This window comes from Podarcis melisellensis (assembly GCF_964234715.1).
Source record: "Podarcis melisellensis genome assembly, chromosome: 4".
Taxonomy (NCBI): Eukaryota; Metazoa; Chordata; class Lepidosauria; order Squamata; family Lacertidae; genus Podarcis; species Podarcis melisellensis.
In genome coordinates, this window is record NC_138531.1 from 34,409,909 (window position 1) to 34,426,208 (window position 16,300).

The 16,300-nt window shown below is 43.0% G+C and overlaps 2 protein-coding genes across 3 annotated transcripts in view; one reads left to right on the plus strand and one right to left on the minus strand.

Moving 5' to 3' along the window:
- CRLF2 (cytokine receptor like factor 2) overlaps positions 1 to 16,300 on the minus strand; it is a 41,126-nt gene that overhangs the window by 12,819 nt on the left and 12,007 nt on the right. The window contains exon 2 of one of the 2 annotated variants that reach the window (XM_081907681.1): positions 238 to 315. The exons of the other annotated variant lie outside the window; for it this stretch is intronic. Within the exon in view, the coding sequence (XP_081763807.1) occupies positions 238 to 313 (76 nt within the window). The 5' untranslated portion in view covers positions 314 to 315. The remainder of the gene's footprint in view (positions 1 to 237; positions 316 to 16,300) is intronic. 2 annotated transcript variants of the gene reach the window in all.
- On the plus strand, positions 6,658 to 14,578 carry LOC309367955 (granulocyte-macrophage colony-stimulating factor receptor subunit alpha-like). Its single transcript, XM_081907729.1, has 8 exons — positions 6,658 to 6,689; positions 7,825 to 7,951; positions 9,716 to 9,848; positions 9,945 to 10,126; positions 10,615 to 10,742; positions 11,822 to 11,848; positions 12,761 to 12,887; positions 14,192 to 14,578. The coding sequence occupies exons 2-8, from the start codon at positions 7,864 to 7,866 to the stop codon at positions 14,239 to 14,241; spliced, it is 735 nt and encodes a 244-aa protein (XP_081763855.1). The 5' UTR covers positions 6,658 to 6,689; positions 7,825 to 7,863; the 3' UTR covers positions 14,242 to 14,578.

Sequence of the window (16,300 nt, forward strand, 5' to 3'; positions counted from 1 at the left end):
CAAAGACTTGGTTCAAATAAACCTTTACAATTGATTTAGCTCTAAATTTCATTCTATTCTTTGTAATTTTTGTACATTATAAAGTGAATGGTTGCTAATTGTTGTTTAGTTGTTTAGTCGTGTCCGACTCTTCGTGACCCCATGGACCAGGGCACACCAAGCTTATATGGTTGCTAATACTGAGTTGTTAATACTGGTATTTGTGCTAAAAATTCATTTTGTCAGATTTTAACTTACATGGTGCCCATGACTGAGAAACCCGCAGGAGGATGCAGAGCAGAACAGCAGCAGAGGACTTAACGCTCAACCCCATACCTAGAAATATAGGGTATGATCAAATTATTACCAATATAAACCACAGCAGTACTTCTCTAGGACTGATCTTTACTACTGAATAGCTTTGTATCAAAAATGAAAATCTAGAGGAAATGACTATAGGAAATATTTGCAAATAGTGAGATAATTATAATCTGCTCTCACAGATCTTAAAAGTTGCATAGATTAGGCTTCTTTTTTACTAAGTGACTATGGGTGTCAAATATAAGTCCTCTGAAGAACCTGAACTGGAAATATATCTTGAACAACTCAACAATGGAGTTTCTTAGGTATCCCAGTGCCCCTGCTCACAAACCTATCCAAAAGGCTTCTGTGACTCACTGCTAGGTAACCAAGCCATAGTTTTGGACACCATCTTCTGCTGTACTTCACAGTTTTCTGATATGGGGGGGGGGGGGCTAATGTGTTTGGAAACAGGTGGCACTGAGCACTTGCATTAAAATAGGAGAGTTCCCTTACATTTCAGGTGAGATTCAACAACAGGAGAGATTCTGGTTTGCCACTCTTTCATGGCAGGCCAGCCAACGGTGTAGCTATCTGCTTGGGTGCCTGGGGCAGCGCACATGCCCTGCACCTGAGGGCGGAGCAAGCCAGGGCAGGGCACACTGCACAAAGCCTCTTCACTGCCTCCCCCTCAGGTGTAGGGTGGCTGACGGAGAGGCGGTTGGCAGACGCAAGCCCCACACTGCCGTTTCAGGCAGTGTGGAGCCTGCAGGCACCCAAACCACCATGTCACTCCCAGGAGAGACGCGTGGCTCGGGCATGCTGCAGGCCCCGTGGAAAGTACCAGCCCTTGCAGCGTGGTGCCCAGTGCCAGACTTGTTTCATGGTGTTTGTTGTGAGCCCCAAAAAGGTTTGTGAGCCCTTTTTAAACAACAACACACTCATATTTTTGCCATTTTGTCACCCCCCTCAGGGATGACACCAGGGGCAGCCTGCACCCATCACACACCCCTTCCTATGCCACTGAGTCCAGCTTGCTCCCCAGTGTGACAGGGAGCTAGTTTGCTGTGGTTTAGACCTATGATGTCCCTGGGAACTAATGGAGGCCTTTGGCAAGCTCCTGGTCAGGATGCCAGCCAGAAAAAAAACTATACTTTCCCTGGCTTGGACCGCAGCAGCTTCAGTCCTTCCAACACCTCAGTTTGTATCTGTTATACTTGTCACAACTTAGTAGGGGAAGGCATTTGGTAGGATCCATAACTTAAGAGGGCTTATCATAAGGGATATTAGCTGTTGGGCACAGCAAGTGCCTAGCTCCAGTCAGGGGAACAGCGACTAGATTCCACACATCCAAGTTGCTGTGGGACCCACTGGATCAGTCTGTGTTGTGGAGGGAACCTCCTGTTGGCAATTACTATGGGTTACCCAGCAGGCAGGCTGGGAAGGAGATTAAGCCAGCAGTCAGGCTGCCCAGGCATAGAGGAGACAGATGCTTATGTCATGCCATGCCCCAATGTTCCCGTTACCAATAAAGTTGTGGCCTTGTTATACCCTGCATTGCCGCTGCCTGTCATTACTCCCCACTGTGGCGTTTGCCCTCATAGGTGTGTGACATCATACTGGGTTCATAAGGAAAGGGTTAACTAATTGTAAAATGACTAACCAACGGGAACCCAAGGGGCAGAGTTAACTGTGTATAAGGTTTTAGCACAGAGGGTTTTTTGGAGTGAGAGAGTTAGAGTTAGGATGGTTGAGAAGACAGTCTGGAGTTAGAAGAGACAGAGAAGATAAGTCTGTGGGCTGGGCTAGTCTGGTGTGAGAGAGTGAGAAAATTTGTTAAGAGGAGTCAGTCAAACAGTTGAGATAATCAGTCAGAAGGTATTAGGAAGGTATAGGCCGATAAAGAAACAAAAGTTAACATACTGACAGGAATATTATCTGAGAAGCCATAAATTTGTTAATATTTTTAAAATAAACTTGTCGTTTTGGTTCACTTTTAACAATTGTCTGGGCTCAGTGTTTTACCAGAGGGTAACGCGTTGGTGGCAGCGGGGAAGCAAGCACAGTGGTGGCACAGGGATCAATAGACCATTAAACATCCAGGGACCCTGCGTGATCTCCACACCCACCCACGTGCCTCCCTGTGCCTAGTGGTCAACTGTAAGCATGGTTTGTTGTACACACAGACAAACAAACTCAACAACGTAAGTGAATGCTGTTTTAATAGAATGTATAGGATGAAAACCTGATTGATTAGGCTAAGAAAGCAGAAACGGGATGGAAGAAATTCTAAAGTATGGTTACCAGATGTCCCCATTTCCCGGGGACAGTCCCCGGATTTACAAATCTATCCCCAGACAAAATCCGTCCCTGGAAGGCCCCCGGATTTCATTTAATGTCCCTGGATTTATATTTTAAGTGTTGTAGATTTATTAGCAGGGAATGAATGTTGTGTGATTGGTTCAACGGCACAAGATACATCATATGGGGACTTCTGGTGAGGCAAAATGGCGGGTGCCATGGCAGCGAGGCAGCTTCTGAAGCCAGCCAGAGCCAACTGTGCTATCAAGCTGGCTCCGAGCTGCTGAGACTGCTGATGCCACTGCCACTGCCAAGGGGGAACCAGGGACGCCCAGCGTGTCAACTGGGGGAACTGCTGAAACCCCATGATCCAAATCAAGCCGGGAGCGAGAGCGCCCAGCCACCCGGCTGATTGCCCAGTGACACTCCGGGGCCAGGAAAACCCCGGAGCTGAAGCACGGAGAAGGAGGAGAGGAGGAGCCCATATCTTGTTGCACCAATGCTGCCACCGCCACTAAGGAGGAGAGGTAGGAGAGTACCGGGAGGACAAGGACACGTGGCTGAGCCCAGGCCTGACCTGAGCCTACTCCACGGCAACTAGTGCTCCAAGAGAGCAGGCCGGGGCCCAGAGGAAGGCCGGGCGACAGACGAGACCCCAGAATAGAAGATATTACTTCTTAATTATTATTATTTTAAATAACTTTTTTTCTCTTTAAGAAAAATATGCGTCCCCAGATTCTTTGGAAAAAATCTAGTAACCTTATTCTAAAGACTATACAGATGTAACTTGCTCCAAGCAGCTAAGGACAAGAGGCAGCAGGATGGCTGATTCTAGATGGTTCTATCTGAAGTAAGAAATTTGAGAAGCCAAAGGAAACATCAGTGATCTCTGATAAGTTCACATGCGTACAGTAATCAGACAGAAAATCTCCAAAGGACCAAAATTGTGCTTAGTAGTAAGTTTGAAAGCTTAAACAGCAGACAGGCTGTTTTATCAACGGGGGAGGTGGGAGCCTTTTCGAATAAAGAACACATTTCTGATATCTGAGAAAAACCACATCAGCTATTATTTATTTATTTGTGTGTGTGTGTGTTTTTGAAAGGTATATACTGCACCTTTACCTAAAAATTGGTTTCAGGGCAGAATGCATAGGAAATAGAATGTAAAACATAACCAACAACAATGCAACAAAACTAAGAGGAATAAAACTATTCGACCAGCTTAAATACACCATAATTCTCAATGCTTGGGTAAATAAAAAGGTTTTAACCCAGCAGTTGGAAGAATACAGTGCCAGCACTAGACATACCACTCTTGGAGAGCACCAACACAGAGAATATTGTCTCCTTTGTATATGTGTGCTTTCCCTAATGATGGGACATGGGGAAGGACCTCCCGCGACTCTCTCAAAGCATAGGTAAGTTGATAAAGGAAGAGGAACATCTTCAAATATTTGTGTTCAAAGCCATTTATTTATCTATTGCAACATACATTTTCCTAGGAACCAACCCACTAAACACAGTATGTTTTACTTCCTAAAATACACCGAAAGTACATTTTTTAAAAAATGTTTCAATTCAAGTTCACTCAGTCCAAAAAGGCATTAGTTCAAGTTCAAGTTCACTCCTCTTCAGAAAGGAACCGATTCTGCTCCAATTCAATTGACAGCTCGATCCTCAATTCATCCCTGCCATCCCTAGCATTTTTCTTTCAGGCCTTCCTAATTTTATAAGCCTCTCTGATAAAGTGTAAAATATACTTGAAAAGACCAATTAAGAGAACATCAAAGCACACACAGTGTACTGTGAACAGCAAAGATGCACTACAAAATTAACTTCATTCTCATTCATTTCTCATGGAAACTTCAGAAACTGCATCAAGTGGCTTAAGAAAATCATAGAATCCCAACTACCACCTCTTTAGCTTTGCTTTTGCCTTTTCAAACTATATCTATCTATCATCTATCTATCTATCCACATACACACACATACACACACACACACACACACACACACACACACACGTATATACATATATCTCACTTTATTTTCTTGGAGGAAAGAATCCTCAAATTCGGATGTCCTTTTAAGAAAGAATAGAATCATAGAACAAGCCAGTTCAAATGATACAAAGACCTATCAGACCCAAAGTCATTTAAGATCAATCCAAACATTGAAAGTGTTTTAATAGACCGTTCCATATATACCAAAGTATTGATGCAGTTTTACTTAGAAATGAAAGAAGGAAGTAGTAAAATACCACAAGAAGGCATTTGGTTTTCAAAACTTTTGTGCTTTCTCTCTCTCTCTCTCTCTCTCTCTCTCTCTCTCTCTCTCTCTCTCTCTCTCTCTCTCTCACACACACACACACACACACACACACATACACACACACACACACACACACACATACACACACACACACACAAAGACGCATACACATTTTAAAAAGAGATTTGTGTAAGAGCAGCTTTCCAGATACAGTACTGTCTGTTCTTATTTTATCAGTTAATGATGCCCCTCACCACAGAGAAAAGTACACACACAAAGGAAAATACCACAATTATTTAGCTAAAACAAGTGGTGTTGTTTCTGCTGTGTTTCCATGAACTGTAACTTTTAGCAAGAAATTTCTCTTTCATAGTCCCACTCAAACTCTGTGAAACGTTTCCGCACCCAAGTGCTAGCAATAGTTCAGTCACCAACCTCTTTTGAGCCAGTGGCATAGCTGTCAAGTGTCCCTTATTTGAAGGGACAGTCCCTTATTCCAGCGCCATGTCCCGCTGCTGTCCCTTATTGATAGATGTCCCTTAAATGTCCCTCAAATGATGTCCCTTAAATTTCAAAGGAAGCAGCTCCTCTCCCTCCCTCCCTGCCGGCCAGGGAGGAGGGAGGCTCCAACTCTGTTGCTTGGCTGTGTTGCTCACCCAATAAGAAGTCTAAGAACGACTGGGGGGTGGAGCTTGCATGCCTTGTGTGTGGCTAGTTAATGCAAGCTGAGGGGGTTTTTGAATGCTGGACGCCATTTTGTTGCACGTGCTGCTGCAAACTTTGCAGTGCAAAGCCAGGCCGGGGAGCCATCTTAAGTTGAGGCTGCATAGGCCTTGTGGTGCATGTGATTCAGATTCTATTCAGTTGAACCTCTGGTTCCAAAGTTGGTTGGACAGTGTTCTCGAAGCTACCAGCATGAGTTTGACCAGACTGCAGGAGGACAGGAAGATTGGAGTGCCTGGAACAGGTGAGGCTGCAGGTCCATTATTTTGACTGCTGGTCCCTTATTTTCAAGGCTGCTGGTCCCTTATTTTCAAAGTAAGTTGACAGCTATGGCCAGTGGGCACAGTTGAAATTTTGAGAAAGTGCTGTGAGCATCAGTAATAAAATGAATGCAACTGAGAAACTAGAAAAAAGACAAAGGACCACAAAATGGTGCAGACATGTTGCCACCTCATCTTCAGGTCCCAACCATGTGGAAAAGGTACCTCCAACAACCACCACTGTGCTCACTCATATGAAAGTCTTTGCACCTCACCTTTGTTTGGACTGAGCCCTAGGTGTTCAATCAATCCATCAGAAAAATGTAGGCATGTTTAAGGTGGCCAGTTCAGTGCAGAGGAGGCCCCCTTCCTTGGAGGTTCTTAAGCAGAGGTCTTGTAGGATTTAATTGAGATTCTTGCATTGCGGGGGGGGGGGGACTATATGTACCTACCAACTTTATGGTTCTATGATTCTATTATAAAGAAAGCATTAGGTGAAGTATAAACTCAGTTGGGTTATTTATTGTGCGTGTTATTCTTCATGAACCTTAAAATCACCTTCAGCAAAATATTTGGGTAAGGACCTCTCTAGGGTTCAGTGGGCCTGTTTAGGGTGAATTATTCTTCATGCACCATCAAAAACATAAGGAAGTCACCAGAAGCAAAAGAACGTGCTCCATCATACTTCCTTGTTCAATGAATTGGAAGCAAAAAAGGAAATTCATGAAAGACTGATGCAACACTCCTCATGAGAACAACATATATACCCTTGCTTTCTCAGTAAAGCAGACTTTGCAAGTGCACTACCAAAGCTTCTCTCAGCTACACATCTCTCTGAGCCCGTATGAGGAGGAGGTAAGAATAACACCCCACTCAGCAGAAAAAGGGCTACATTCACAACCTTTACGACAAGCTTGATGGAGAAGGGGTGGGCAGCAGCAACAGTAGTTCCCGTAACCCCACCACCCAATCCCTATCTGCTAACCTTCCATATGCTAAGGGCCCAATCCCTCCATCAGCATGGCAGCAGTCACCAGTCCTGTCCCACCCCAGGTCTTTGCCACTCTCAATTCCTCATCATCAAAGTTCATCCCCCCTTCAAACTTCCATTGTTTTGGCCCTCCAGAATATTCCCACAGACCCAAAAAGGTGCTTCAATCTGTTCTGTCAGTCTCAGCATCCCTGCCATCCTTCTGGTCTCAAACACCCACCCACCCACCAATCCTCTAAGCTGCCAAAACTGTTCAGTTGCAAGTTCTACACTCCCTGTACCTTTAGATTGCAGCAGTTTCTTGTTGGGGAAATGATTTCAGGTTCGGTTGGTCCTTGCTTGTGGGGAAAAAGGTTACTGCCATGTTCTATGAGTATTTCTTTCCAAAGCTTCATTGCTCACATGAGCAGTCCCCATCAATGTATTTATTTATATTCAAATATTTATAAATGACATTTTCATATAAAATATAGCAAGCACAGCAGAATACTGGGGGGGGGACACATGATAAGAAAACTGCATGGTAAATAATCTATCATCTGTCTATCTGTCTGCCTATCTGTCTATCTATCTACCTATCTTATTAGCCAGCTCTAACAAGAAAGAACATTTTTTAAAAAGCTGAACTTCTGTATTGCATGTCCCATTGAGGGAACATTGTAGAACATTAAAATGAAACCTTCTTTATAAAAGCTACTGAACACAAAACACAGTAGCCATCAGAGTTGTTTTGTCCACAGAAAGTCTACACAAAGTCTTTCATTTATACAACAGAAGTTGTCCCCTTCACACCTTTTCTAACACACCCTATAAATCTGTTTTGGGGGCTTTGCTAACCCTCCAACCCAGATTTGGGGAGGGCACAGGAAAGGGGGGGCAGTTGTGTTACACAAATGAAAGTCCTTGCGGCATGATAACAGAATGGCTTTGCAGAATACCACTCAAAGGAAAAATGTACCAAAGGAATGAAATAAAAGAAATCCCCCTCTTTCACTTTAGGACTCATTCCTCCCCACTTATAAAGAAAAGAAAAATAGCATGGTGGCCACACTAGGATTTGCTGACACAGTTCGGCTCATTGTTCTGTTGTACTCTATTTTCTACAGAACTTTTGCACAGGAGGAGGGTAAGTATATATTTTCAAGTTGATTAGCAGGTTATATTGCAGATATTAATATTGCAGAGACTGAAGTGGCTGGGTGCATAAGAACTAACTACTTTTGGAAATAAACATTGTCCAATCCCGTAAAAATATTATTCAAAGCTTACATGCAGAAATTTTTCGAAAACAGAACAAAATACATCAAATGATACATCCAAAACATTCGTGCAATGTCTTGTGCTGTCCAGCACAGGCTCAGCAACTTAGAAATGAAAGATAGTTCCAAAAATCCAAACTGGGTCTCTGTTCCACATTCCAGCCCCCAGTGACCTTAGCCTATGGATGAGTTGGTGAGCCATCTACATCCTTTTGTTCTTTGTGGCATTCAGAGAAAGGCTAGATGCCACCATTCTTTCAAGATGGCGAATTTGCAACTCAGTAACTTCATCACATGCTCAAAGGTTACATTCAGAGTAACAGGATACATTAGAGAAACAGAAAACACTCAACGGGAAATCATTGACCCATTTAGGAGCTTAGAGTACCTTAGAAAACTGTGGAAAAAATCCATGTTAGAGATACACATTTATCCATTTTCCATGTTAAACTATCATTAATACACAGGCATTTCCTCATTTCTGTGTAAATAAAACCAATTGCTGCATACTTAATAGATGATGCCAGCATACAGGTATATGAGTCATTCATTCCTATACCACCATGTTTGAGTCCATCTGAGTCATTCTAGGCAATCATATCATACCTACAGAAGTACAGAACTGCTGCCAGGGTATGCATAACTCTGGTGACAAGGGGTGTGATATGGGATTAGCACTCTGACCTCATATTGATTGAATTTAGAACACCCTAGGGTGAACATTGGCAATGGAACTTGTAGTGAAACACACTTGACACCACTTGACCTTAAAAAGGAAACACTTTCATAGAATCATAGAAATGGACACCAAGGGTTGTCTAGTACAGCCCCCCCCCTGCAATGCAGGAATCAGAGCTGAAGAATCCCAGACAGATGGTCATTCCATCTCTGGTTAAAAGTCTCCAGTGAAAAAGAGTCCACCACCTTCCAAGGTAATCCATTCTATGGTCCAACAGCTCTTGCCATCAAAAAGTTCTTCTTCATGTTTAGTCTAACCTCATTCAAACTTATAGGATGAGCACATTAACTTAAGGTTACCAGATTTTTTCCAATGAATCTGGGGACACTTTTCAACTTCAATGGATTTTGTATGGGGACTGATTTGCAAATCCTGGGACTGTCCTCGGGAAACAGGGATGTCTGGTAACCTTACATTAACTCTTATCAGAAGAACCCATGCAGGCAGTGGCGGAGCAAGCTGATCAGGCGCCTGGGGCGGTGCATGTGCCCTGTGCCCAGGGACAGGGCCAGCCGGGGCAGGACGCTCCGTGGGGCCTCCTAGGAGTCTGCCTGCCTCCTCCCACTCAGCTGCCCTACAGTTGAGGGGGAGGCGGTGGGCAGACCGTTTGGGGCAGAGCGGAGCCTGCAGGTGTCCCAGGAGAGACGCGTGGCTTGGGCGTGCTGTAGGCCCTGCAGTGAATGCCACCCAGCATTTTGTCACCCCCTTCAGTGGGGACACCTGGGCGGATCACACCTACCTGCACCCCCTTCCTTCACCCCTGCATGCAGCTACTCAGACTCAGAACCAAACTCATAAACATGGATGACACATATATGAGATCATGATAAAAGTACTCTGAGCACTTCAGTGCATGTTACTAAACATGATCTTTCCTAATTTTTCTCCCCAGGACCGGAAGGGACATCAGCTGAAAATTTATCCTGTGTCATTTACACTGTTCATGTTACTTCAATGGATTGCACTTGGGAAGCGGGCAGGAATGCTCCTAATGACGTCCAGTATTTTCTAAACTTGATATATTTGTAATTCATTTTCATTTGTTAAATGGGGGTGGGGTAGGGAATGGTTAGAGTATGCTACTCCTGGTTGGGTTTTTAACAAAATATTTTTGCATGCAGCGAAAACGATGGAGAAAGCATTGAATGTCCCCAATACAAAAATAATGAACTTGGAAGACATGTTGGGTGCCATTTTCCTAATATAAAAGTTCCTGAGAATCATATTACCCTCCAGGTGACTGGCTCAAGCAAAGAATCACCAATTCAGACTTTGGATCACCAAGCCTGGCCTTTCGATTACGGTGAGAGAGGGTGGAGTATATTGGTTTACTTTTTTCTGCCAGCAGTACTAGAAATCTTGATATAGCTATAAATCTGGGATGGGAACATGTGGCCTCAATATTAGATTCTGACTCCCATCACCACTGATCACAGGTTAGGTTGGCTGGGGCTACTGGGAGTCCAGCCACATCTGGATAGTCAGATGTCGTGCAACCCTGCAATAGGCCTTTAATTTAAAATGCTTGTAAAATTATCATTAAACAACCTCAAAAACATATCTGACTGCTTCTACATCACAGCTTTTCAGTGGCAGATACACCCACCCACACCCTGTACCCTTGCATGACCTCACACCATAACATTCCTGGCTATAAACCTGGCCACACTCACCCATAGCATATGTGAATATGAAATATTTAAGAGAGGGATGAAAGACTCACCACTCTAATGCCCTTGTAATCTCACACCTCTCCTACTGTCAAGTAAAAGATGGGTTATTTCATTCCAGAAAAACTTGCCCCACCGCAATGTATCACTGTGAATTGTCGTGAACTGCTGTTGTATTGTAAAGTAGAATGGAAACCCCCTCCAACTGCTACTACAAATGCAGATTACTGTTTTAAGTACCAGATAAAGGTAAGAGGGGACGCGGGTGGTGCTGTGGGTAAAAGCCTCAGCGCCTAGGGCTTGCCGATCGAAAGGTCAGCGGTTCGAATCCCCGCGGCGGGGTGCGCTCCCGTTGCTCGGTCCCAGCACCTGCCAACCTATCAGTTCAAAAGCACCCCTGGGTGCAAGTAGATAAATAGGGACCGCTTACTAGCGGGAAGGTAAACGGCATTTCCGTGTGCAGCTCTGGCTCACCAGAGCAGCGATGTCATGCTGGCCACGTGACCCGGAGGTGTCTCCAGACAGCGCTGGCCCCCGGCCTCTTAAGTGAGATGGGCGTACAACCCCAGAGTCTGTCAAGACTGGCCCGTACAGGCAGGGGTACCTTTACCTTTACCTAAAGGTAAGAGGCCATTGTGGTTCTCTTTGTTGAATTGTTTTTGGTCATCTTTGCTTGTCCCATGTGCATATCTCGTGTAGAAACCCAAAGGAGGGGGTGGACCATTTCACATTTTGATGATTCTAATGAATTCTAATGTATATAGAATTCAGTTTTAGAACCATGAATATCTGCTGGAATCAATGACAATTCTTGAAATAAACAGAATGAGATTCAGATTTGTTCAACTTCCATGTTAGAAAGGCTATGACAAAATGTGGGTGGATAGAAGCAACTTGCAATGATTCACAGGATGAGGAAAGTTCTATAGAGAGCCAAAGAGGGGAAAGGTGTTGCAGAGGACCCAGTACTGCTACTCTGGGATTGGTGAGGCACATGAGGAATCAACAAGATTCAACAAGATGGATGGGCTGAGAAAAGGGTCTATCTGGCCCAGGACCTGCAGTGTAGAATTACCATCAGTAAAATGCCCCAAGCCAATCCTGTTTGTCATGTCAAACAGTGGAGCAAAGAAAAGATTGGGAGGAAAGTTAAACAATCTACCAACAAGTAAGTCACAGACACATGTAATCAATTGCTGTTGACAACTTTTGCCTTCCTTGCTGATTAAAGTACCCAGCTGAATTTGTGAAATCAAGCATAATTTGAAAATAGCACAAAGAAAATTTGACACCAGTACCAACTAAAAATGTTACTTTTTTCCCTTAAGGATGAACTGAGAAATGGAATTATAACAGTAAGTATTGTTATTTTATATAAACACTTACACATGGGGGAATGAATTTAGGAATGAGACAGCCACGTGTAGGCTGCCATGGGTTACACATTGGAAGAAAAATGGGGTATGTGGGCGGTATAGTAAAATTTGATCACAACATTCTGAAATAGGGCCAGTCTAGAAATTCTATCTAGGTGTCTCCCTGTTTGTTTTGTTTTGTTTAATCTACTTTGCTTTTTGATGTCTTCTAATCTGGGTTAAAGGGACACGGGTGGCGCTGTGGGTTAAACCACAGAGCCTAGGACTTGCCAATCAGAAGGTCGGCAGTTCAAATCCCCATGACAGGGTGAGCTCCCGTTGCTCAGTCCCTGCTCCTGCCAACCTAGCAGTTCAAAAGCACGTCAAAGTCCAAGTAGATAAATAGGTACCACTCCGGTGGGAAGGTAAACGGCATTTCCATGTGCTGCTCTGGTTCGCCAGAAATGGCTTAGTCATGCTGGCCACATGACCCGGAAGCTGTACGCTGGCTCCCTCGGCCAATAAACGAGATGAGCACCGCAACCGCAGAGTCGGTCAGGACTGGACCTAATGGTCAGGGGTCCCTTTACCTTTACCTAATCTGGGTTAATGATAGATGGCTGGTGAAAGAGGCAGAGAAGGGAAAATCTTCCAGGGTGGGAGACCGGGAACATATAGAGGGAATCTCCCAGGTAAGAGCTGGGTGGGTCCACCCCCTTCCAAGGGGAAAGTATTTTCCTAGTGAGTGAATTAAGGAAGCAGCTTGTTGAATGCTTTTGCACAAGAGAAATAGTCGTCTTTACATTACACAGTGGAATTGGGTGGGCACTACTAATACTATTTTAAAAAATCAAATTGTTGAATGTCACTTCACCTACAAAGGAATAAATCAGATCAATATCCTGCTTTTAGAAAAAAACAGGGAAAACCTACCACTTGTTCCCAAAGGATAAAGAATACATCTTGAAGCTTCGTGCAGCTGGACAGTATTGCACTGTTGGAGAAGAATGGAGTGACTGGAGTGAACTAATTAAGTTTGGTAATGTTACAGATTTTTTTCTCTCCAAGTACTTCTTCCTTTGGCCTGATCTCTATTATTCTGCCTAAGTGGCTAACTCAGGTTTGAGAAGTGCCTCTATCAGTCTGGGAAACAAGGCAATCAAAAATGGTTTTTTGCACATTAAACAACATCCTAGGTATTCAGAAATATATACGGTTTGTGGTTGTTGTTTTTTTAAAAAAATCATTGTTTAATAAACAAAAACAGCTTATTCTTCCAGCTTCCAAGACTTATGGAAACCTGTGTCAGGCATCAGGGAATCCGATCCCTCCACGGTAGGCTGCCAGGAATAGATAGGCAAGGAAAGTTCTTACCAGTGTCTTTTATTCAATATTCACAGAGAGAGGCTTAGAAATGCAGCCTATTGGCGTTGCTCCGAGTAATCTCCACCCCCCCTCTCTCCTCAATCATCATCAGCAGCACCCACCCTACAGTGGCTGCTTAGGGCCATTTGCCTCCAAGCCACTTGCTCTCCTACTTTCAATGTTCACCAGCTTCTGGGGAAGGAGTGTCTGGAATGCTTTCTAGTAATAATGTGTCAGCCAGCTGGTCTGGCTCTGCCTCCTCCTCCTCCTCCTCCTCTTCCTCTTCCATTATTTCCCAACTTTGCCCCTCATCTGCTTTTGAGCCGTTACCTTCCGCAAACCACTGCTGTAAATCTATACTGTCTTCCTCTTCTCTGGAAGGTTCAGGAGGAGGGAGAGGCGGTCTCCACCATTCCGCCTCTTTCCAGTTCCTGACAACTTGATGCCAGTTGAGTCTACTTACTTATTATATATTTATTTCATGGAAAATGTACACTGCTTGCTTGTAAATAAAACCTTAAAGCAGTTAACATACACACAAATATTTATTAAATTTCGATACCACCCTTCAGTCAAGGATCACCGGGTGATATAAAAATATAAAATATATAAACATAAAAATATGTAACATAGTAACAAAGACAGTTTTAAAAGGCTATAGATTGTTTAACTAGTCAAAGGAATTTAGTTTGGTCACACAAAATCCGCTCCCAGTTAGTCAAAGCTTTCTTTATCTGAGCAGTGTAATTTTGAACCAGAGGGTGAGTCATTTTGTTGATCCTACTGTTTGGAGTCAGAAAATTTCAAATGGACAGTCCCCTTTAACTCCAATGGGATTATTCTAGGGTACAAAGTTTAGAGCTTTCACTTTCCAATAGGTGAAGGCTGCAACCCTTACTTTACTTATATGAGAGCATTCCCCCTTGCTATTTTGTAACAGAACTTGATGTTTTGCAACAATTGTCATTGGATTTTCAGGATGCAGAAAGAAACCAGGAAAGAATACATACACCTGTGAAGAAGGTTAAAAACTCAAAAACAATGCTAAAAGATGGATCACATCAACAAAATATTTACCATAGTCATTCAAAGTCAAGAGTTTAAAACTTCTATGGAAACCTGAGACCTGAAGATATAGGGTGGCATACAAATTTATTAATAATAAATCACTGAGATTTCTTGCTGCAAGTGGTGTTCATTAACTTATGTCAGAGTTCCATCGTGAAATGTATCAGGTTTAACAGTATGCCATAGAGCTCGCAAGTAAATTTGTGATTCTTTCAGAAATACATTTCATATATTTTTGTACCATAATGGAAGATCAGTATCTTATAAAGTTTTCAGTTTCTGTACAATGGATAACCAAGCAGCTACCAATAAAGAGATCAAGAGTTATGCAAACAAAATGTATCTGATGTTTCCCTCAATGATTTGGAAAAGGGACAGGTTGAACTATTCCTTATATGACACTATTTTCCTTTAACCCAGTCGACCCAAATCAAATAGTTGGTGTGGCTGTGGCTGTCCATAGTACCTATCAGGGGCCATATTTGACATAATGCAAGTTAATTTGACCAGGGTGTAACAGGTGTATTATTTATTTGGAAAATTGCACACCTTAAAATTTCCTTTAGCTATCCTTTGCCAGAACTTTCCTCAATGTGGGCTCAAAAAAGAGCAGGGTGACAATGTAACTGTGTTAGAGGTGAACAGACTGGCAAAATGCAAGACTACCATTTTTCCATTTCAAGAAAGTGCACAAAGTAAATGAGTTATGCCTTTTTGAAAGGCAGGGCCAGCCCACCCGTGAACCAAGGTGAGGTAACCTGCCTCAGGCAGCAGGATCCACAGGAAACCTTTCCTTTCAAAATTGTTTTTGCGGGTTTTTGTACTGTCATAAAGAATGTGTGTTCACTTCCTCTTTCCTGGAGGGGAGGGATGCCAATTTGTTCTTTGCCTCAGGTGTCAAAATGTCTTGGGCCAGCCCTGTTGAAAGGCAGTGTCCACAAAGGGCCCTGGCCTAACATTTTCTCCTCCAGGGCTACCCAGTGTTTTCGTACCTTCATCAACGTAAAAGAGGTTTAATGAAAAAGCTTCATAATATAGCATATTGTTTAGGAGTACCCCATCTCCTTCCATTGGGTTTTTCATACAGAATTTCCCATGCCATGTGTGGATCAAGCATTGTAGATCAAGCACTGGATTCCCCTGCCTGTTTCAAGCCCATTTGAATCAAATGAAGTGGATTAGCTTCCGCACACCTACAAATTATCTAAGCTTTCGAAACAGGTATTTTAAAAGGAAATTCACTTCAATTGCCAGACTCAGCTTTGTAACAGTCAGCTGTCATGTGCAGATATTTTCATCCATAAAACCACACCGCCAGAGCCAGCGAAATTATGCAACATTGGCTTGTTAAGAGGCTTTCCTCATCAGATAATGATAATCATGCTTGCAGAGAGATCTACAGTATTCTTTAGACTGTGGTGCAGTATAAATATTTTAATCACTTGGGAGTGATCTCTGAGTGTTGTGAGCTTCCAGGGGTTCCAGGCACTTACCCAGGGTTCATGTTTCTCTTTATATATATATAATTTTATTTATATAATTAATTTTACAACATACAAATATTCAAAAAAAGAAAACTTAAAGATCAAACAATGTATCATATACTGTATATATATGACTTCCCTCCTCCTCTTTCTGTAGTTCCTTTTTCATCATATTTTACTGCATTTCCAAATTAAACCAATTTAATTTTTATCCCCTATGTTCCATTTACATTTTATTCTACTACTGCACATTTTTATATTAAGCCTGCTAAACTCTTAATGTGTTTACAATAATTCTGAATATACTCTATAAATGATTTCCATTCTTAAAAAACTTGATCCAATTGATTTCTTATAATTCCAACGAAAACCAGCAGCACAGTGAAAGGGAAGCACTGCAGCGGCTGCATTTGAGTGGCTAAACCCCCCCCCCAAGCCTCTGCCTGATTGGCTGGCTGCCAGGGGCATGGCACAGCAGCCAGGGCAGCTGAGCAGGGGCCAGAACGCGGGAAAAGGCTCCCGTTCACAACTCCTC

Excerpts from the sequence above, each read along its gene's own strand:
- LOC309367955 (XM_081907729.1), top strand. The coding sequence starts at position 7,864 with ATGGTGGCCACACTAGGATTTGCTGACACAGTTCGGCTCATTGTTCTG. Across the intron at positions 7,952-9,715 it reads AACTTTTGCACAGGAGGAGG|GACCGGAAGGGACATCAGCT; the intron begins GTAAGTATATAT and ends TTTTCTCCCCAG. Across the intron at positions 10,743-11,821 it reads GTTTTAAGTACCAGATAAAG|GATGAACTGAGAAATGGAAT; the intron begins GTAAGAGGGGAC and ends TTTTCCCTTAAG.